The sequence below is a fragment of the Malaclemys terrapin genome, chromosome 4, assembly GCF_027887155.1.
Source record: "Malaclemys terrapin pileata isolate rMalTer1 chromosome 4, rMalTer1.hap1, whole genome shotgun sequence".
In the NCBI taxonomy this organism is placed as follows: domain Eukaryota; kingdom Metazoa; phylum Chordata; order Testudines; family Emydidae; genus Malaclemys; species Malaclemys terrapin.
Window position 1 is genome coordinate 135,770,059 of NC_071508.1, and position 17,918 is coordinate 135,787,976.

Consider the following 17,918-nt stretch of genomic DNA (forward strand, 5'->3'; position numbering starts at 1 on the left):
GCTGCTTATCCAGGCTGGGTGAGAGAATTTTATCAATTATGTGCACTTACAAGCTCAAGCTTGAGAAACTTACAAACCAAACAGAAAGTCAACTCATCACAGTAGAGAGAACAACAGCTTGGGCTGCTGATGCCTGTCCTTTCTATTCTCCCATGTAGGAAACTGCAAAACCCTGCTGCTTCCCTTATGAAACCAATCAACTTTCCATGAAGAATGATTTCTTTAAACATAGAATTGAACTAGCTCTGGCTTGCAATAGATGGCTCCTATTTAACAAACCACATGGTATATCCATATATCCTTGACCTAATCTCATCAGACAGCTTGGTATCTTATTTGCTGTGCTTACTAATTACAGCTGCCCAACACCAATAATTAAAACACACCTTTTAAATTCTTTTCCAGCAAAGATTTATACTGCACACATCCGAGGTGAAACATTATAACAATGGACCGTCACCACTCTCGTATTGATATGTCTTGATTTTACTGAGGTTATGAAAGGCTTACATTAAAAATAGCTTTATGATTTAGGCTACATAATAAAAAGAAAATCATTGCTAACTCTTTCATGGCATATCTGGGAGAACAAATTCAACAAAGAATGGCATGCGTATCCTCACAAAAACTGCTAATGCCAATTAGATTTTATTTTAGTGAATTTCATAGTACTAACATTAAATGTCAGGCTGGTATAATAGGGATATGAAGTCACTATAAAAATACAATGTATTGTAAAGCGAGAAGATATAGGGTCAGAGCCTCAGTTGCTATAAATTGATGCTGCTTCATAGGCCAATACAGACCAGCTGAAGGTCTGGTCCTACAGTTTCAGAGTAACAGCCGTGTTAGTCTGTATCCGCAAAAAGAAGAACAGGAGTACTTGTGGCACCTTAGAGACTAACATTTTTTTAGGACTAACTGGTCCTACAGTTTTTAAATCATGGAGCTTAAAAATATTAACATTGTGGAAATCACTCATTAAACCCTCCAATGATACAGAGGCTTTTACCAGGACTTGTCAATCAGTCTATACATCTGAAGAAGTGGGTCATAGCCCAGGAAAGCTTATGCACGAATAAATTTGTTAGTCTTTAAGGTGCCACAAGACTCGTTGTTTTTGCTGAAACAGACTAACACGGCTACCCCTCTGAAACCAGTCTATTAGACAGGACGTATTCACAAAGGGATTTAGGGATTGCAATGCTTGACCATCACAACGCTTATCTTTTAGGTGCCTAGAAAATCACAGGAACAACAATGCAATCCACAAAACTGACTTAGGCACTGCACAGGATGGTTTGCCCCAGGGGCTGGAGAGTGTGGGCTAAGCCAACCGTGGTTACAGGATGAGTCCAACCTGAGAGGAATTAGGATTCCTGAAGGAGCTAGGGGTAAGGCTGGGGAGAGCTTGTTCAGGGAAAAACGAGGAGGGAAGGGCTAGGCATAGAGGACAGACACACACACACAACCACCCCCTCCTGCAGCTGTAGGGAAAAGATCAGAGCAGGAAAGGCAACTGCTGGGAAGAAAGTAAGTAAGAAAAGCTCTTCAGGCAGGAAGGCCTGAGAGAGACCCTGATAAAGCAAAGAAGAGACTGGGAGACCCAAAGGGGAAGCAGGAAGTGGCCTAGGGGAAATTGCCATGGAGGCTGGACCTGGGGGTGCTACTGCACCCCCTGGCTTGAAGTGGTTTCCATTAGCTGCAGGGTTTACAGTTTGGCTCAATGGCGCTCAGCACCCCCTCTATACAAATTGTTCCACAACCCCTGACTAGGGGTAAAGGAGCTGTCCTAGCTGTGCAGTACAGGGCACTGGGCCAGAACCCTGAGCAGAGGGTTGGACTTGGGTTCCCCTACTGATCCCAAGGTGGGGTGATACACCACCCACCTTATAACTGTTAGCTCAGTGCACTCAACTGGGATGTGGGAGAGACCCAGATTGAATTCACCCCTTCTCTGTGGAGGAGGGAGAATTTGAACAGGGGTCTTCCCTCCCCCTCCATCTCAGGATCATGCTCTAGCCACTGAGCTATGAGAGGTTCTGATGTGAGCCTCCCTCAATCTCTCCTATTGAAGCTGTTGCCCTCTTGATAAATAATGAGGGGTTGGAGCAGGGGGAACTTGGGCCAGGGTCTCCCTCTCCGTGGTAGGTGGTCCTCACCGGGCTGCAGAGCCATTCCCAGTCTCTCTCCCTCGCCCCCATCCTTAGAATAGTCATTGGGCAGAGAGAAAGAGGGTGTCCCATATCAGAATATCCTGTTGCTCTGGCAGAGAGGGAGGCACTGACCCGAAGTCTCCCACTCTGAGCTCGATGCTCTAACCTCTGAGCTAAATGCTATAAGGTGGGCTCCTCTTTTGGAGGTTGGGCTGTGAGCACACCTACCAACTCGGGCAGCTGAATGCCTGTCTTCCCTCAGTTTGTGGATTGCTCTGGGGCTTAGGCAGGAGATAGACACCTGGATGCTTTGAGGGAGACAGAGGGGGGTTGCTCAGAGACAGAAACAGAGGTGTTCAGGGAAGTTTTACTCTGAAAAGCTTAGGCGCGGTATGAATTTAGGCAACTATAGGGCTCACTGGGAGTCAAAACTGGGACTTAGGTGCCTAAATACCTTTGTGGAGCCCACCCTTAAGCCCCAATGCTGCAAACGCTTATGCTAGTGACTAACTATGGCCCTCAGCAGTCCCCTTTAGTTCAATGGGATGACTCGTGCCTTAAGTGTTTGAGGATTGGGGCCTCTTGCTAGATGTAAAATAGACTGGGATATAATGTAAATGTTGGCACACAACACTGCTGGAATAGTCTGCAGGGCTGGAGATAATACTTAGCGTGAAAGGAGGACCTGATTCTCCTCACTGCCACTGCTGTAAATCAGGAGCCAGCAATGTGGTTACGCCAGTAAAAAACGGAGTAAGTGAAAGGAAAACCAACCAGGCCCATAAGCTGTAGAACAATTTATAATTGAAATACAACTACCAAGAAGCTGTATTAACCATTCAGAGGGCAGAGGTGAGGCTTTCAAAAGTGGCTAGTGATTTGGAGGTGAGAGGCAAATTGAGACCCCTTTAAAGGTCTCTGGTTTGCAGAGGGCAGGTGCTCAGCATCTTTTGAACATCAGGCCCCTCTAAGGCATCTCAGGTACAACACCTCAAAAAACAAGGCCCCCCCTACAATTCTGTTTGAAAAAGATGTTGATAGGAATACTGCCCCCAGGAAAAAATGGGAAGGGGGTGTGGACAAAGAAAGTGATCTAGATGAGTGGGTCTCTCTATGGGAAAGGGGATATACGTCTTCAATTTGCGTAGCTCACAAAGAAAACTTTTATAAATTACTGGCTCGATGGCATTTGACTCCAGTTAAGAGCCATCGGGTTTTTGCTACTAGGGAGGCACTTTGTTGATGGGATTGTGGGGAACATACTGGCATATGTGGTGGTTGTGTTGCAGGAATTAGACAATCTGGGGAGGAAATTATTAAAGAGATTAATTTTATAACAAAATGCTGCTTCCCAGAGATTCCCTGACCTGCTTACTTAATGCTCCAGTGAGTAAAGGGTCTACATTTTAAACAGAACAAATTAACTTTTTTTTATTGTTAACAGCAAAGCTTTGTAGTGCTTATCATTTGAAAAATGTGACTTCTCCTGTAGAATTGTGGTATAGCAAAATATGGACTGTCCTTGTAATGGAAAAGCTTTACATCAAGTATGGACACAAGAGAAGTGCCCAAAAGAGGTAATTTGGTCACCCTTTTTACAGTACTTGGAGGAGGAAAATACCCCAGCCAGCAAGCCAGAATCTTTAGCCAGGTTCTTTGAGTATTAACCTGATACTAAATGAGGTAGTAAGTAAGGTATGATTATGTTTTATTGTAACCTTGCCTTAATAAAAAGTTTTTAAAAATCAACTGACTTGTAATTTTGGGGGAGGCCTTATGAAAACCTTGGTATAGGGCTCAACTGTGCACGCCCTGCTGGAAGACAATGAATGTTTTGGATATATGAGGAATGCCGGATCAGGCCTTTTATGTCATCTTCTAAACGCCCAAAGATTCTTTCTCCTGCCTCTGACAGGAAGTCTGGGAATCCTGGCCTGAGATGACATGGGAGAGCTCCGGGCACACACTAATCAAGACTCTATGCAGCAGCCGCCGCCGGTAGCAGGACTCTGAAGAAGGGGTCCTCCTGCAATTAAGAAATCCTTGTTTTCTGAGAGTCAGGTGACTACCCCATAGAACTGTGCCCTCTGGGTAGCAGAATGCAGCTGTGTGCAGTGAAATTCATTTCAGACTCCATGACCTCTTGGGAGCCTTTACTAATGCATCTGAAAGTACGTTACTCAAAAGTGAATGAAAGAACCTGGGGGATTGGTGAATGGCTAATATTTATATAGTGCCTTTCATTCAAAGGTCCCAGAGTGCTCAGCAAATTTACAAACTGTATGTGTACACAGAGCTCACTCCAGCCCGCATGTTATGAGGTAGACTGTGGCCGATTTTAAACAGTGCACGGTAACATTTTCTATCTAGTTTATCTATAGAAGGTATTTGCCTGATGGTCGAAGCCTGGGTTGCTGTGGCCTGAGCGTTGTTGCAGAGAACAATTTCCTTGAAGGGGGGAATCTGAGGTAGCTCTATTGAACTCCATTATGGCTCTATATATTGTGTTCAGGATGTCAGCTGTACCAGTGTAAATCAGAGCAGTCTTAGGGCAGTCTAGCTTAAATGTGGCTGCCAGCAATAACCCTGAGGAGCTGTTCTGGTCGCCAAAAATAGCAAGACTGCAGCAGTGCCAGAGCTTTTAAACCATTCAAAGATCTACTAGAATTATTCTCCAGGGTCCGTATCTACTAACTTTTTGCTCGCACCTCATTGGAGCAGCACCAAGGGGCTGTAACAGAATGTACAGTTAGGCCCTGCGTGTCTGTCTGAACTGTATTAAGTTAGAAGGAAGGATCCAAGGAGCAGGGACTGAGGTGTCTTCTATATTTTGTACAGTACTGACCAGGGCCGGCTCTAGGATCTTTGCCGCCCAAAGCAAAAACAATTTTGCCCCCCCCCGCCTGTTCTTTAATTACCCCACCCCCGGCCCCGCCTCAACTCCGCCCCTTCCCCAAATCCCCAGCCCTGCCTCCTCCCCCCAGGCTCTCAAGCCTAGGAGGGAGGGAGGGGAGAAGTGGCGCCTGCACCGTGGCCACTCGGAGTCTCCCCCCTCCCAGGTTTGAGAGCCTGGGAGGGAGGGGGAGACCCCGAGCCGCCACAGCGTGCGAAACAGCTGATTCGCGCACCGCTGCTCCCCTTCCCTCCCAGGTTTGAGAGCCTGGGAGGGAGGGCGAGTAGCGGCGCGCGAATCAGCTGTTTCGCGCGCCGTGGCAGCAGGAGCGGAGGTGAGCTAGGGCGGCCGGGGCACATTTTTAGGGGCGGCATTCTGGCACCGGCCATGCCGCCCCTAAAAATGTGCCGCCCCAAGCACCAGCTTGTTTTGCTGGTGCCTAGAGCCGGCCCTGGTACTGACCACACTGACAGTACTCATTGGTGGGTGTGTGCACCCACACACAAAATAATATCAATCTCAAAGGTACTAACCCTATAGAGAAAGTGACTTAAACCTTTTTATAGGTACCTACGAACAAAGATTTGCCTAGAAGATGGTTGGCTCATGTAGAAAAATAAATTGTACCACTATGGTCCTATTGGGTGATTAGGCTAATAGAGAAACTTCTCAAGTGTAGTTCAACAGGAAGTGATAGTACTTATGAGATAAACTATACAATAGTGAAATCAACCATAACTGCACAACACAACCAAAGAATAAACCAAATAATGCAGTAAAGTTCACATTTATTTATAAAGGCCCTATAATAAATTATACCAATATTCCAAAAAATGCACAAGCAGATCTAAAGGGCCAATGAAAATGGCCCCAGAAAGGAGACAGTTCTCCACCTTGTCCAGCTACCGCAAATCTATGGCTGGGTAAAGTGCTAAACTAAATAGATGCGCCTTGCACAAGATCTGAAAGGACACCAAAGGCAAGGGCTTGCCACTGAGAAAGTCCTACTGTCAGTCCCATGGAGCTCAACGCTGGAGCAGACAAGAAGAAGAGAATCCTAGCCAAGCATCACTCCTGCAGGAGAGGCAGTCTCAGGCACAGCTGCATTTTAGGTCACTTAGGTCTTGGAAGAGAATCAATTCACCGAATTACATTTGGATACATGGTGTTTCCCAGAGAAGAACTCAAACATTGATTAAAGTGGGTAATCATAATGCAAATTATTAATAACTACTGCTTTTAGAGTGGGGGAGGAAGAGAAGAAACGCGGTCTCCTCTCCCAATTGTGCTGTAGCTTATTTCTCCCTCCTAACTCTGGGACTTACAATCAATGGCCTTTCCTCCTGGTAAGCATGATACCTACCAGTATTTACAGAGTGCTAATCACTGTATTATCTAGACATAAAGACATGAGAATGGATTCCGAATTCAGTTGTGACCAGTGTCAAGCGGGGTAGCGCCACTGTAGTCAATGAAGTTATATTGACATAACAGCGGTAGAAGTGAGTGTCCTCTGTAGCCTCTGCCACCATCTGCTACTGTAAATAGTTGGTTATGTCCCTAATTAAAATTCTTAAACATAACAAAGATGCCCAGGTAGGTTCCTGGAGACCACATTGGTCCTTGTTTTCTGAGCTAGGTACTCAGTAGCCACAGCTCTCATTGACTTCATCTGGAGTTGTGGGTACTCAGCACTTCTAAAAATCAGATCCTTCTCTCTACCAGCCTCAGCACACAGCTGGATACACTCAGTACTTAATTTGTGCCAGGGCTGAGCCCCAGCACCTCTGGGCTTGCCGTGTCAGTTATGAAAGTAAAAAAAAATTGCTTGAGCCCCGGCACCTCTTTCATTACAAATTAAGCACTGGATGTATTATAATAATACTCAGTGGCTCCAGTTTTCCTTCAACAGAAAAAAGCTGTCTGACTGCTATCCATACTAGTGAACATCAGTGATTTTCTAAAAAGCAACAGAGGGTTCTGTGGCACCTTTAAGACTAACAGAAGTATTGGGAGCATAAGCTTTCGTGGGTAAGAACCTCACTTCTTATTTACCTTATTTTTCTAGTTACCTTCGTAAATCGCTATCAACGACGTGTTTTCCTGAACTTGTTCCCTTAACAGTCTCTTATTCCATTCACAAACTCTCTGGATTACTCCAACCCCTTGTCGATCACTCTTAGATACGTTCCTTCAAGGAGTAGCAGCTAAGGACACTAAGTAGGATAAGCATGCTTTAAAAATGCATGCTGAATGGAATTTCAGCCTATTCCACTAAGCCAAAGGAGGTATGTCTACACAGCAATGTAGCCCAGGCTTGAGCCTGCGCTCACACCTAACTCCCCTTGCATCCACACACCAATTGTGTTAACCTAGGGCTCGGACCTAAGGTCCCAAGACCCTGCAGGGCTGGAAGGTCCAAGCACGTGTTAAGCTGGGACCTAGAGTCCGAGCCCTATTACTTTCCTGTGTGCATGTAGCCCTGGCTTGACTTGGGTCCCGAAAGCCTTCTGGATGTATCCCAGAGTTCCTTGGGGAACCCTGGAGGATCAGGAGCAGTGCTGTCTGTTGGTATCTATTGGGGCACTGGGTGTCAGAACGCCATTCTTAATTCTGACACTGAATTTGCTGCATTCGTTTTATAGCCTTGCGAACTGGAGATAATACAGTCTACATCACAGAAGTGTTGCAAAGCTTAATTAATGTTTACAAAGCCCTTTGAGAACCTTGAATGAAAGACACTATAAAAGAGAAGTATGTTACTATTATTATTAATGTTCATTATTAATGTTCATTATGAATGGAAAAGTCAAGTACCCAGCAATCAGATTAGGATCTGCCTACTGTGGTGTTACACTGGGTGTTCAGATACCAGGATGAGAGGCACCTTTGAAATACCAGGGAGAGCTCGATAGATTTCTTCTGCAACATCAACTAAATTTGGCACCACAACCAGCTACTACCCTGCCAGCTGTTAAGGGCAAGGCCTTCTGCCAATATTTTCATTAATAAATGGGTGAAAGTAGATGCACACCCTGGCATGCTCCGACTTGTGCCTATGCAAGGAATGGGTGTGCTCCTATTAGCTGGGGTTGCAGATGAGCATCTGGCCAACTTCTTAAGCACATTGGGCAATGTGCCTGCAAGCAAAAATGCCCACCCATTTTTGCACCCAGGCTTTTGACAATGTGGGCAAATTGCATAGTATTGCATTTACTGTAAAGCCTGCTGCACAGCTACGGTGCCCTATAAATAATAATCAGAGTGTAGCTAGCTCCTAAATCCTCTGGGGGTTGGAGGAAAAAGCCCTGCCCATTATCACGTCCTAACTCTTGGTTGGAACATGTCTGCTCCTTGCAGAACACACCCAAGCGCGTTGCATGCCCGGCTGCAACCAACTTCGCCGTGACTGGGGTCACCGCAGAGCTGAGGCTGCAGGCACCTTTAATGTTTAAACCAGCTTGTCACCTGACCTAACCTGGATCGTCTGCTCCGGAGAGGGCGGCTGCAGGAGAGACGGCATCGGGGGTGGTGGAAGGGATAGGAGCCGCCTACTGACGTCTAGAACCTGCTGGGCAAGTGCAGGCGGCGCTGCCTTCCCCTGGCAGGAGAGGAGAGGGAAGGAGCCCGGCGGCAGCTGACAATGTGCAATGCCAGGGGAGCGGCCAGTCGGGCAGGCAGAGCCGGCTAGAGGCAGGCGCTGAGCCGGTACCTGCCGCCACCCGCACCTGGCGGAGGGGCAGGGGCAGGCAGCCGCGGCGGGCTGGAGCAGGTACCGGGAGGCCGGGCCGGGGAGCGAGCCTGCGGTGGCGGGCGGGCGAGGGGGATGGATCGGCAGCCGACAGGAAACAGCTGATCCTCAATGGCTTTGGCCTGCGGCCTCCGCCACAGCAGCACCTGGCTGGATTGCAATGCACCAGCCGGCCCGGGCCTGCGTGCGGGCTCCTCGGGCGGAGCGGGGAGAAGCGGGGCCGCTGCCCGCTCGGTGCCTTGCCCAGGGGGCTGCGGGGGCTCGGGGCTGTGCGATGCGGTGGGGAGCCGGCTGCCCCCGGGCAGGGGGCTCGGGGCAGTGAAATGCGGAGGGGGGGATCTGGGGTACAGTGCAGAGAGCGGGGCAGGGCAGGAGGCGCTGGGCGTTTGCACCGAGAGATCTGCCGGGCTGGGGGCCCCGGGGGAAGGCGGCTGGGCCCCTTTCCAAGTCCTGGTGGCGGCGATTGATCCTGGGGGGAGCTGTCCGCCGCTCTCCAGTCTAGGGCGGGGGGGTCAGAGCTCCCCTCCCCCGGCTCTTCTCTGTTCCATTCTCCACCCCACATGATGATTTTGGGCAGGGAAATAGACAATGTGCTTTAAACCATCTTATCCCTGATCTCCTGCTCCCCCCCCCTTCCCCAGCCCGGTCCTCTCTAGACAAAGAGCCCCGGTCTGCCTCCCCCATGACTAATGGGGTCTATCCCCCCCCCCCCCTCCCGGCTCCTTGGTCCCGCAGGCTGGAGGGTTTGTTGTCGCACCTTGTTTGGTTGGTGTTTTCCCTGGGTGTGGATGGCTGGCAGCAGCTTTCTAATGGTGGCGGATCATGGAGGAATATACAAGCCAGCCAGTTTATTGGCATCGGTGGCCCACCACACATGCAATCAGCATCTTAAACATCCTCGAGCGGGTTTTGTTCTCGATCTCTGCCTCTCCATTGTGGTGGATTAGATCACGTTAACAATCCCGTGTGCGGCTTGGTAAATCCCCCCTCCCTCCTTTTAAAAACAAAAACACTTGTATAGTCAATGGGATTAAGTGGCTTTGTTCTGTCCGTTTCTTCTTCTTCTTCTTATCTAAATAACCCTCCTCTCCTCTTAGAAATGTCCATAATAAGCATTAGTTTCAGTGGTGTCTGCTGCTCGGGGTGAGAGCTGATTAAAGATACAGCCTCTCTCCACTGAATCTAGCTAAGGGTTGCAGCTTCAATTGCTCTACTGACTTTCTGCATTGTGGGCCAATAGCAGCTTTATGGAGTGTTTATTCCCTTCCTCCTAGCAACAAATGCCAACATGGGCTCACTGCATGGCATTAGAAGCAAAATGTAGTGTCAAGAGGTGGGCTGAGTTTCTTTATCCCCTAGCGTTTCTGTAGGACTAGCAGCGTAACAGCGCAGACCTTTCTGTCTGGGTCCCTGCCCTTCACAAATAGTTTTTGGTACGAATGCAAGGCCTCCTGGCGTCTTGCACTTACAGAGTGCCCAGGCGTTTGAATAGCATTGTGCCCACTCAAGTCAGTGAGGCTGTTTTGAATAGGCTCGAGGTGACAGGGGAGTGGATTTACAGTCACATCCTTTCTGCAGGAGAAGTCCTTTCCTTCTGTCAGCTCTTGGGGCACTGGTGCCAGGTGGCTTTCGGTGATTGTCCACATCGTGGTGCTTTTATGTTCCCAACAAAGAATACCTGAGAAGGAATGGACTGAACCAGAGGAGCTCAGGGGTACTCACAGAGGCTAAAAAAGGAAAATAAAGGCAGCCCAGTAGTATGTGTTAGGGATACTCAGTAGTGTTCTAAGCACTGACTGCTTGGTGCTGTATGGGATACAGATGAAGTCAGAATCCATGCCCCAAGGAGTTCATAATCCAAGACAGACCAGAATTTCTCTCTGAGCCTCCCAAGGCAAGCACTATCTTGGAACTCATTTCAATGTCCCTTGGGTGGATGATGGCATTTTGACTGACGCAGTATAGCATTTGTAGTCTTATCGCAGTTGTGGGCCCATGTCCCAGGAGTTAATAGTTCCATATCAGCCCAAAAGCCAAGTTAGGCACTTTCCTGAGAAGAGGATGTAAAGCCAAAGGAGCATAGCCCAAATTGCTCAATAACGAGGGGTATTTTTTCATGTGAACTTAGTGTCATGTGACTAGGATTACACACAGTAAAAAGGGGATAGTAATACTTGCCCCAGGGCTTATGAAGTTTACTCCATGTTTGAAACATGCTTTGAGATCCTCAAAAGGAAGATTCTGTAATGCAGAGATCATAGGGCATGTGTTATGTTAAATGGTCTCTTTCCCCTTCGTGCCATTAGTGTTGTTGATCCATCCTGCTTTGTTAGAGGACATCGCATACACTCCTACCTATAGCTAGAAACAAAACAAAACTTTGAGAAGAGGAAGATGGGGGGGGGGGGGGAATCAAATGAATAGCAAAAAAGAAGGGAGTCTAAGTAGTGATACATTCTTTTTTTTCCCGGAGATGTGGGGGAGGGAAGGTGAAGAGAGAGAGAGAAACCCTCCTCTTGCCCACAAAACAAATGACTTTCTTCCCTATCCACCCTTGCCCAGGGACATCAGAAACCTAATGGGAGAGCACAAGCAGCAAACAGGTTTACTGGAACTGTTGCCTGCAGAAGTCATGCTCTGCTCCTTTATGCAGTAGCCTCACTGATCTCTGACCAGTCATACTTTAGAGTTAGACTGTGATTTAACAGTGTGCCTGGTATAATGGGAAGTATGTAGCTGCATTGTCCTGGAGCAGACTGGAGAGCCAACTGTGATACAACGCAGATAGCCACAATCTGTTCCCTGGTTCTTCCCACTTGCTGTGGGGGTGAGGTGGGGAAGTAAAGAGCTACTGATACAGAACCGTAGCAGGTTGCATCCCCCACCATGTACCAGCTGAGCTCCTCTGGCTGGCTCATTGAGATGGGGGGATACAAGGCTCTGCTCACTCCCTGCCCTATATCGCCATTCCCCACCCACCTGCCCTTCCCCTCCCCATGCGTTGTGTTGTGCCTGCGATACGGGTACCCCGCAAAGGAGCATAAGAGGGCACGTTATGTCTCCTTGCTCCCTGAGTTGGTATGGCCAGTAGTTATGGACCAGCTTGACTGTTTGAATATGGAGGTGGAGGAAGCATGCACTGTGCTCCTTGCCAGTCTGGAGGATGCAGTGGGTTGTCAGTGCCCAGAGAGAGCCTGGTCTAGAAAGCCTTCCTGCTTAAGAACAAAAATGGCCATACTGGGTCAGACCAATGATCCATCTAGACCAGTATCCTGTCTTCTGACAGTGGCTAATGCCAGGTGCCCCAGAGGGAATGAACAGAACAGGTAATCATCAAGTGATCCATCCCCTGTCGCTCATTCCTAGCTCCTGGCAAGCAGAGGCTAGGGACACCATCCATCCCTGCCCATCCTGGCTAATAGCCAGTGACACACCTATCCTCCATGAATTTATCTAGTTCTTTTTTGAACCCCATTATAGTCTTGGCCTTCACAACATCCTCTGGCAAAGAGTTCCACAGGTTGACTGTGTGTTGTGTGAATAAATACTTCTGCTTCTATACCACCTGTCGGCTTTGTAGCCATTGGATTCCAGTAGCCATGTATTTTAATCTGTTTATAAACTCCCACAAAACTTGCTTAATGCATTCAGATTAATTTCAATGCTGTCAATTAACTTGCTTCTGTTATTGGCCAATAACTAATAACAAACTATATATGTGTTGTTTTATTTGTTCAGGATGTTTAAAGGTTAAGTGCCAAACACCAAAATGAGTGTGACTTCGTGGTTCCTGGTGAGCAGCACTGGCATTCGCCACCGGCTCCCTCGGGAGATGATATTTGTTGGCAGAGATGACTGTGAACTAATGCTCCAGGTAAATATATTTTCATAAAAAATGTTCTGATCTGGTAAATATCCCTTGAAGATGTAGTAGATGCCTTGACTGTGAAGTTAGGGGTCTAGAAGCTGTTACAGACCTAAATGTTGCTTTTAAATAAATCCCCTAGTTCATCAGAACTTGACTTGAGGCTAAATTTACCATATCCACAGAAGTTTAATGGACTTGTGAAAGCGACAGTGAGCTTTCTCAAATTGCCCAGTGATTAGTTTCAGAGTCAGGGCTTCATTAGCTGTAAGATAACTGACTGGAACAGATTAACAGTGCTACTCCTGAGGGAATTCTGCGCCAAAAAGTTAAAAATTCTGTGCACTGTATTTTAAAATTCTGCATAATTCTTCATCTTTTATTTGTCAACACAATATAATTATGCCATTTTCAATTATTTTGGTCATTTATTTCAAAATACCTGTCAGCAAGTATGTCTGTAACAATATAGACAACAAAAAAGAATCAGGAAATTTGTTTTGACAAATAGATTCCTTACTCGACATATTAGCACATGTATATGGCTCCACAGAGCAGAGGGCAATACTAATATTTCCATGTATGTAAAGCACAGAGGACTTCAAGGGTATGTCTACACAGCAAAGGAAAACCCGTGGCTGGCCTGTGCCAGCTGACATGGGCTCAGCCTGTGGGGCTGTTTCATTGCTGTACAGAATTACAGGCGCAGACTAGAACCAGAAGTCTAGGACCCTCCCATTCTGCAGGGTCCTAGAGCCTGGGCTCCAACCCCAGTCCAGAAGTCTACACAGCAATGAATCAGCCCTGCAGCCCAAGCACCGCGAGCCCGAGTTGGCTGGCCCAGGCCAGACAGAGGTTTTTCTTTGCTGTGTAGACATATCCTAAAGGGTAGGACATCCTTAGAAGTGAATTTAGGCCCTGATCTGGTACAGCACTGAAATATGTACAGATAGTTCAGCACCTGACTAGCAGCTGGAGCCCGGCATATGGTCGGAGCCACCGGCTGGGGATTCCCTAGCCATACCCCTCTCCGGCTCCAGGCACACCGCGATAGCAAGTGAGAGGGACAGAGTCTTGCACACACGCCCCGCCGCGCCCCCCTATGCAGTGATTTACGTCTCCTCTGGCTGGCTCCAATGCCCAAACCAAATGCACCCGCCTGGGACGTGTGAATCAATTATTCTGCTGGGAAAGAGTAAAATCTGCAGGGGACATTAATTCTGCACTTGCTCAGTGCTACAGAATTCCCCCAGGAGTAACCGTACTGCTGCTCATACAGACACTACACAAAAGAAACACGATTCTGTCCTGTCATGCTGAGTGGTTAGGCTGTTTTTTCTGTAGATTTTACTGCATATACCATCCATTGATGCTTGTGATTTTGGTTTTTGCTAACTTAACATTTAATTACATTGTTAGTACTTTCAGAGAAGATCCAAGCCAGGGACTTAAAAGAAACACGAACGTTCAGTGCAGAAACTTTAGCTGATGTGGTGGCATGAACGAGACGGCATCCTTCGGTCCCAAAAAGTTACTGTGTTACTTGTACATAAAGATGACACACACACCCCTCGGTGGAATAATCCAGTTTGTTTGCAGTCTTGGCCTTGATAGTCAGATGTTTCAGCTAAAGAATGCTACATAGTGTTGAACATACAGATGTACAAACTGGAGAAGAATGTTAACCAGGAGCCCTTTGCCTCAGGACTTGGTGGAAATTCAGGACCAAAATTCTTGGCTTTGGCCTAGTAGAAACATTAATATTTAGATGCAGAGAGATCTTCGTTGTGAGGTTGTTTTTTTTTTTTTTTTTTTAGTTACAAATGAACTGGGCTGCAAAGAGGGGAAGCAGCTTTGTCTTGCCCTGTGTGAAGCAGAGGTTCCTGTACACTCGTCCCCAGATCACTGGGCGCAGCATTTAGTGGTGATTGGCAGAAAGCTGGTTGTTGTGCAGTGGGGCTCTCTTCCCGGTTTCCACTTGCTAAATAGTGTAAAGACATGTCATAAATGCTTTTCTAATATTGTTTTCCGGTGCAAACAATTTTTGTAGCTGCTGCAGGGACTTTGTGTGATTACGGATGGGAGGGGAGAGATTGGGTTTCCAATCAGAGGGGAGGTGTTGACAAGCAATCAATCTATTAAGATGTGGTCTAGCTATAACAACATTTGAGGAACCTCTACTCAAAAGGAGAACTTGGTGTTTTGGACGCATTGATTTGCAATGAATGAAATGGCTAGACTGGGTTTTCCAGAGTTTGACACTCCAGCATCGTATTGTTTCATTTGTTCGGGTTTCCCTTGATCATGCTTTCTTGCTTTGTCTTCTTATATTTCTACGTTTGGGAGTGGGAAGTAAGACGTGCAGAGGTTAAAAATGTCCTAATATTTTCTGTAGGGCTGTATCTGACTGTTCAAAAATCCTGATTGTTCCAAAGGGCTTGAGTTTTTAAGTGACCAACTTGAGGCCTTTTAAAGGAACTTGATTTCATAGGGTGGGTGCTTGGCACTTTCTGAAAATCAGGTGTCTCTAGTTGGGGACTCAAAAATGGAGACCCAAAATCAGTAGTCACTCTTAAAAATCTCGGTCGCTATTTCTTCCAGTGTTAGCCCATTTCAGAGCTATCAGACTGAAGCCTCCCCATTCCTCTGCTGCAGTATTTCCGGCTGAGGAGTTGCTCTGTGAGGCTGAGAGTTGATTCAGCACCGTGCTGCTCCTGGACTAACAGACTCATGCCATCAGCAGCAAAGCCTAGCAGCAGGGATCCTTTTACATTCCAATCTGGCTCTTTTTGGTGGGTCACAGGTAGGGGGAAATGAAGTAGGCGCCACTAGAAGTCTGTCTGGGGATTGGTCCTGCTCTGAGCAGGGGGTGGGACTAGATGACCTCCTGAGGTCCTTTCCAACCCTGACATTCTGTTTTTTTCTATGTTCTAATAGAAGTTGTGAGGAGGATGTGATTGTGGTTGGGAGTCTGGGAGAGAGAGTTAAGGGAGGCGGGTTTCACTGCTCACCCAGACTGAAAGCTGTGGATTGCTTATTAAGGCCAGTTGGTCGATGTTCGTGGGACACATGAAACGTGACCCTTTCTGAGTGCATTTCTTTGCTGTCCTCGGTAATAAGTCTTTCTCTCGCTTGGGGTGCCCAACCTATGGCCTGTGGGATCCCTGCATAGCCTGCCAGAGCATGTCATAAAGCGGCAGGGCTTGGGCTGTCAGTCCCAGGCAGAATCTGTTTGGCCCACACAAGGTTGTGCTTAGGTTTATGTGGCCCCCCTGTGTAATAAGGTTGGGCACCACTGCTTTAGATGATACGTAACTTCTCATTTTGAGCAGCATAGTGGATTATTGTACTAGCTGTTCATTTCTAGAGATGTTCTTCAAAGCTGTCTTGGGTTCCAGATGAAATGAGTTTACAGTAATCTAAAGCAGATTGTAGAATTTTCACGTCACGTATGCGTTTGCAAAGTTGCATGTGCGCAGATGGAGGTTGGGGGGTCTAAAAATAGACCTCTTGCTACAACGACTTTATCACAAAACCACTGTGTAGACTGGCACGACAGTTTGTCTTCAGAGGGGCCTAAGAAGCAGAGTCATTGCATGGTGCATTGCATAGAGGTATTGGCAAAGCTCTTCTGTGGGGACCATACTACTAGTTTACTGGGAACCAGTACATTTGTTTAGAACGTCTGGGTCAGCGTGCTTACTGTAGAGTTATTTTGTTTGGAAGTGTGTTTTCAGGGATCAAGCCATTAGCAATAAATTATTCCTAGTACACATACAGCAGACTGGTATTAAATTAAATTAATGGAGATATCCCATCTCCTAGAACTGGAAGGGACCTTGAAAGATCATCGAGTCCAGCCCCCTGCCTTCACTAGCAGGACCAAGTACTGATTTTGCCCCAGATCCCCAAGTGACCTCCTCAAGGATTGAACTCACAACCCTGGGTTTAGCAGGCCAATGCTCAAACCACTGAGCTATCCCTATTGTCAGGGGAATGGAATGTATAACCTAATAGGTCTCTAACATTATGATTATTTAGTAGTTGTGTTGTGGTAATGACTAGGTCAGGGCCTCATGTGATGCAAAAAGACAGTCCCTGCCCCAGAGAACACACTATCTGTTATTCTATTGCTCTAGGTGAGGTGGGGATAGAGTCTTATTTTTAAGTTTCTTTAGTTGAGTTGCTTCCAGGTAACAATAGATTCCTAAACAATTAAAATGCTTTACTGTTTTGTTACAGAATTATAAAGGGATGCTATATGCTTTATTTTGACCCGGGTTCACTTATTTCATCCAGTGGACTGGATCTACTGTTCGCAGTCAACCAGTTGAAGAAGATTGTAGCCTTAAAGCTTGAAACTAAATTGGTTTGCTAGGCAGGAACTTAATCTTTCTGGAAATCTTCTACACCTACTTAGAGGATTAGAAATATTTAAAATACTTCTGCAGTGTTGTCAGGCTGTTTAGTGGAAGTAGCTGTGAGGCATGTTTTGGTTCTGAACATTAGTAAAAGGGAAAAACTGGGTTTAATTTGTATTTTGAGGTGCAGCCTGGATTATAAATAGTTAGGGGCTCAATTCTGCCATTCTCACGTTGAGTTTGCTCTTCAAGTAGTCCTCTTGATTCCAATGAGATTATCCAAGGAGTAAGTTATTATTCAACATATGAGTAAAGGTTTCAAGGTCCACCTCTAAATAACATAGTAAAAAATGCCAATTTTGCATGACCTTTTTTTTGGGGGGGGGGCATCATTTTAAAATATTTCTCATGAAAATGTTTTGGTCAAAACAATTTTTTTCCCCAGGGGGGAATTAGGGGGAAAACAACAACAACTTTCTTCAGACTTTTCTGAAAAATATAATTGGCATTTTTAATCAACTCTGACCTCCTTCTTAATCTTTTTTGTATTTGGGGTTTTAACAAAAATGAAGAGAATTAAGTTTTCGTAAAACTGAAAATTCTTACTGAAAACCAACCATTTAAAAAAAAAAAAAAAAAAAGCTGACACTGGGAGCTGTGTGGGGGGAAGAGGAAGCTGGAATTGGTTGGGCACCAAGGGGTCAGGGATTAAGAACTAATGTGATGGGGGAAGGGGGAAGAGAGGCCCTGCTAAGGCCCTGGGATGCAGGGGAGAACTGGAACTGGCCAGGCAAAGAGAGTGGGAAAAGGAGCCAGGAAGGGGGGAGACTGGGCCAGGAACCTGGGAGGGTGTGGGTGGTAGATTGAGATTGGATGAGGAGCCCAGAAAGGG

At 46.7% G+C, this 17,918-nt stretch overlaps 1 protein-coding gene across 3 annotated transcripts in view; it reads left to right on the forward strand.

Moving 5' to 3' along the window:
• Positions 1-8,492: 8,492 nt before the first annotated feature.
• The window catches only part of CEP170B (centrosomal protein 170B), a 93,007-nt gene continuing 83,581 nt past the window's right edge, over positions 8,493-17,918 (forward strand). Inside the window, exons 1-2 of one of the 3 annotated variants that reach the window (XM_054026055.1) lie at positions 8,493-8,821; positions 12,539-12,674. In XM_054026055.1, coding sequence (XP_053882030.1) covers positions 12,570-12,674 — 105 coding nt within the window. In that variant the 5' untranslated portion in view covers positions 8,493-8,821; positions 12,539-12,569. The remainder of the gene's footprint in view (positions 8,822-12,538; positions 12,675-17,918) is intronic. The other 2 variants (XM_054026052.1, XM_054026054.1) reach the window with 2 other exon arrangements.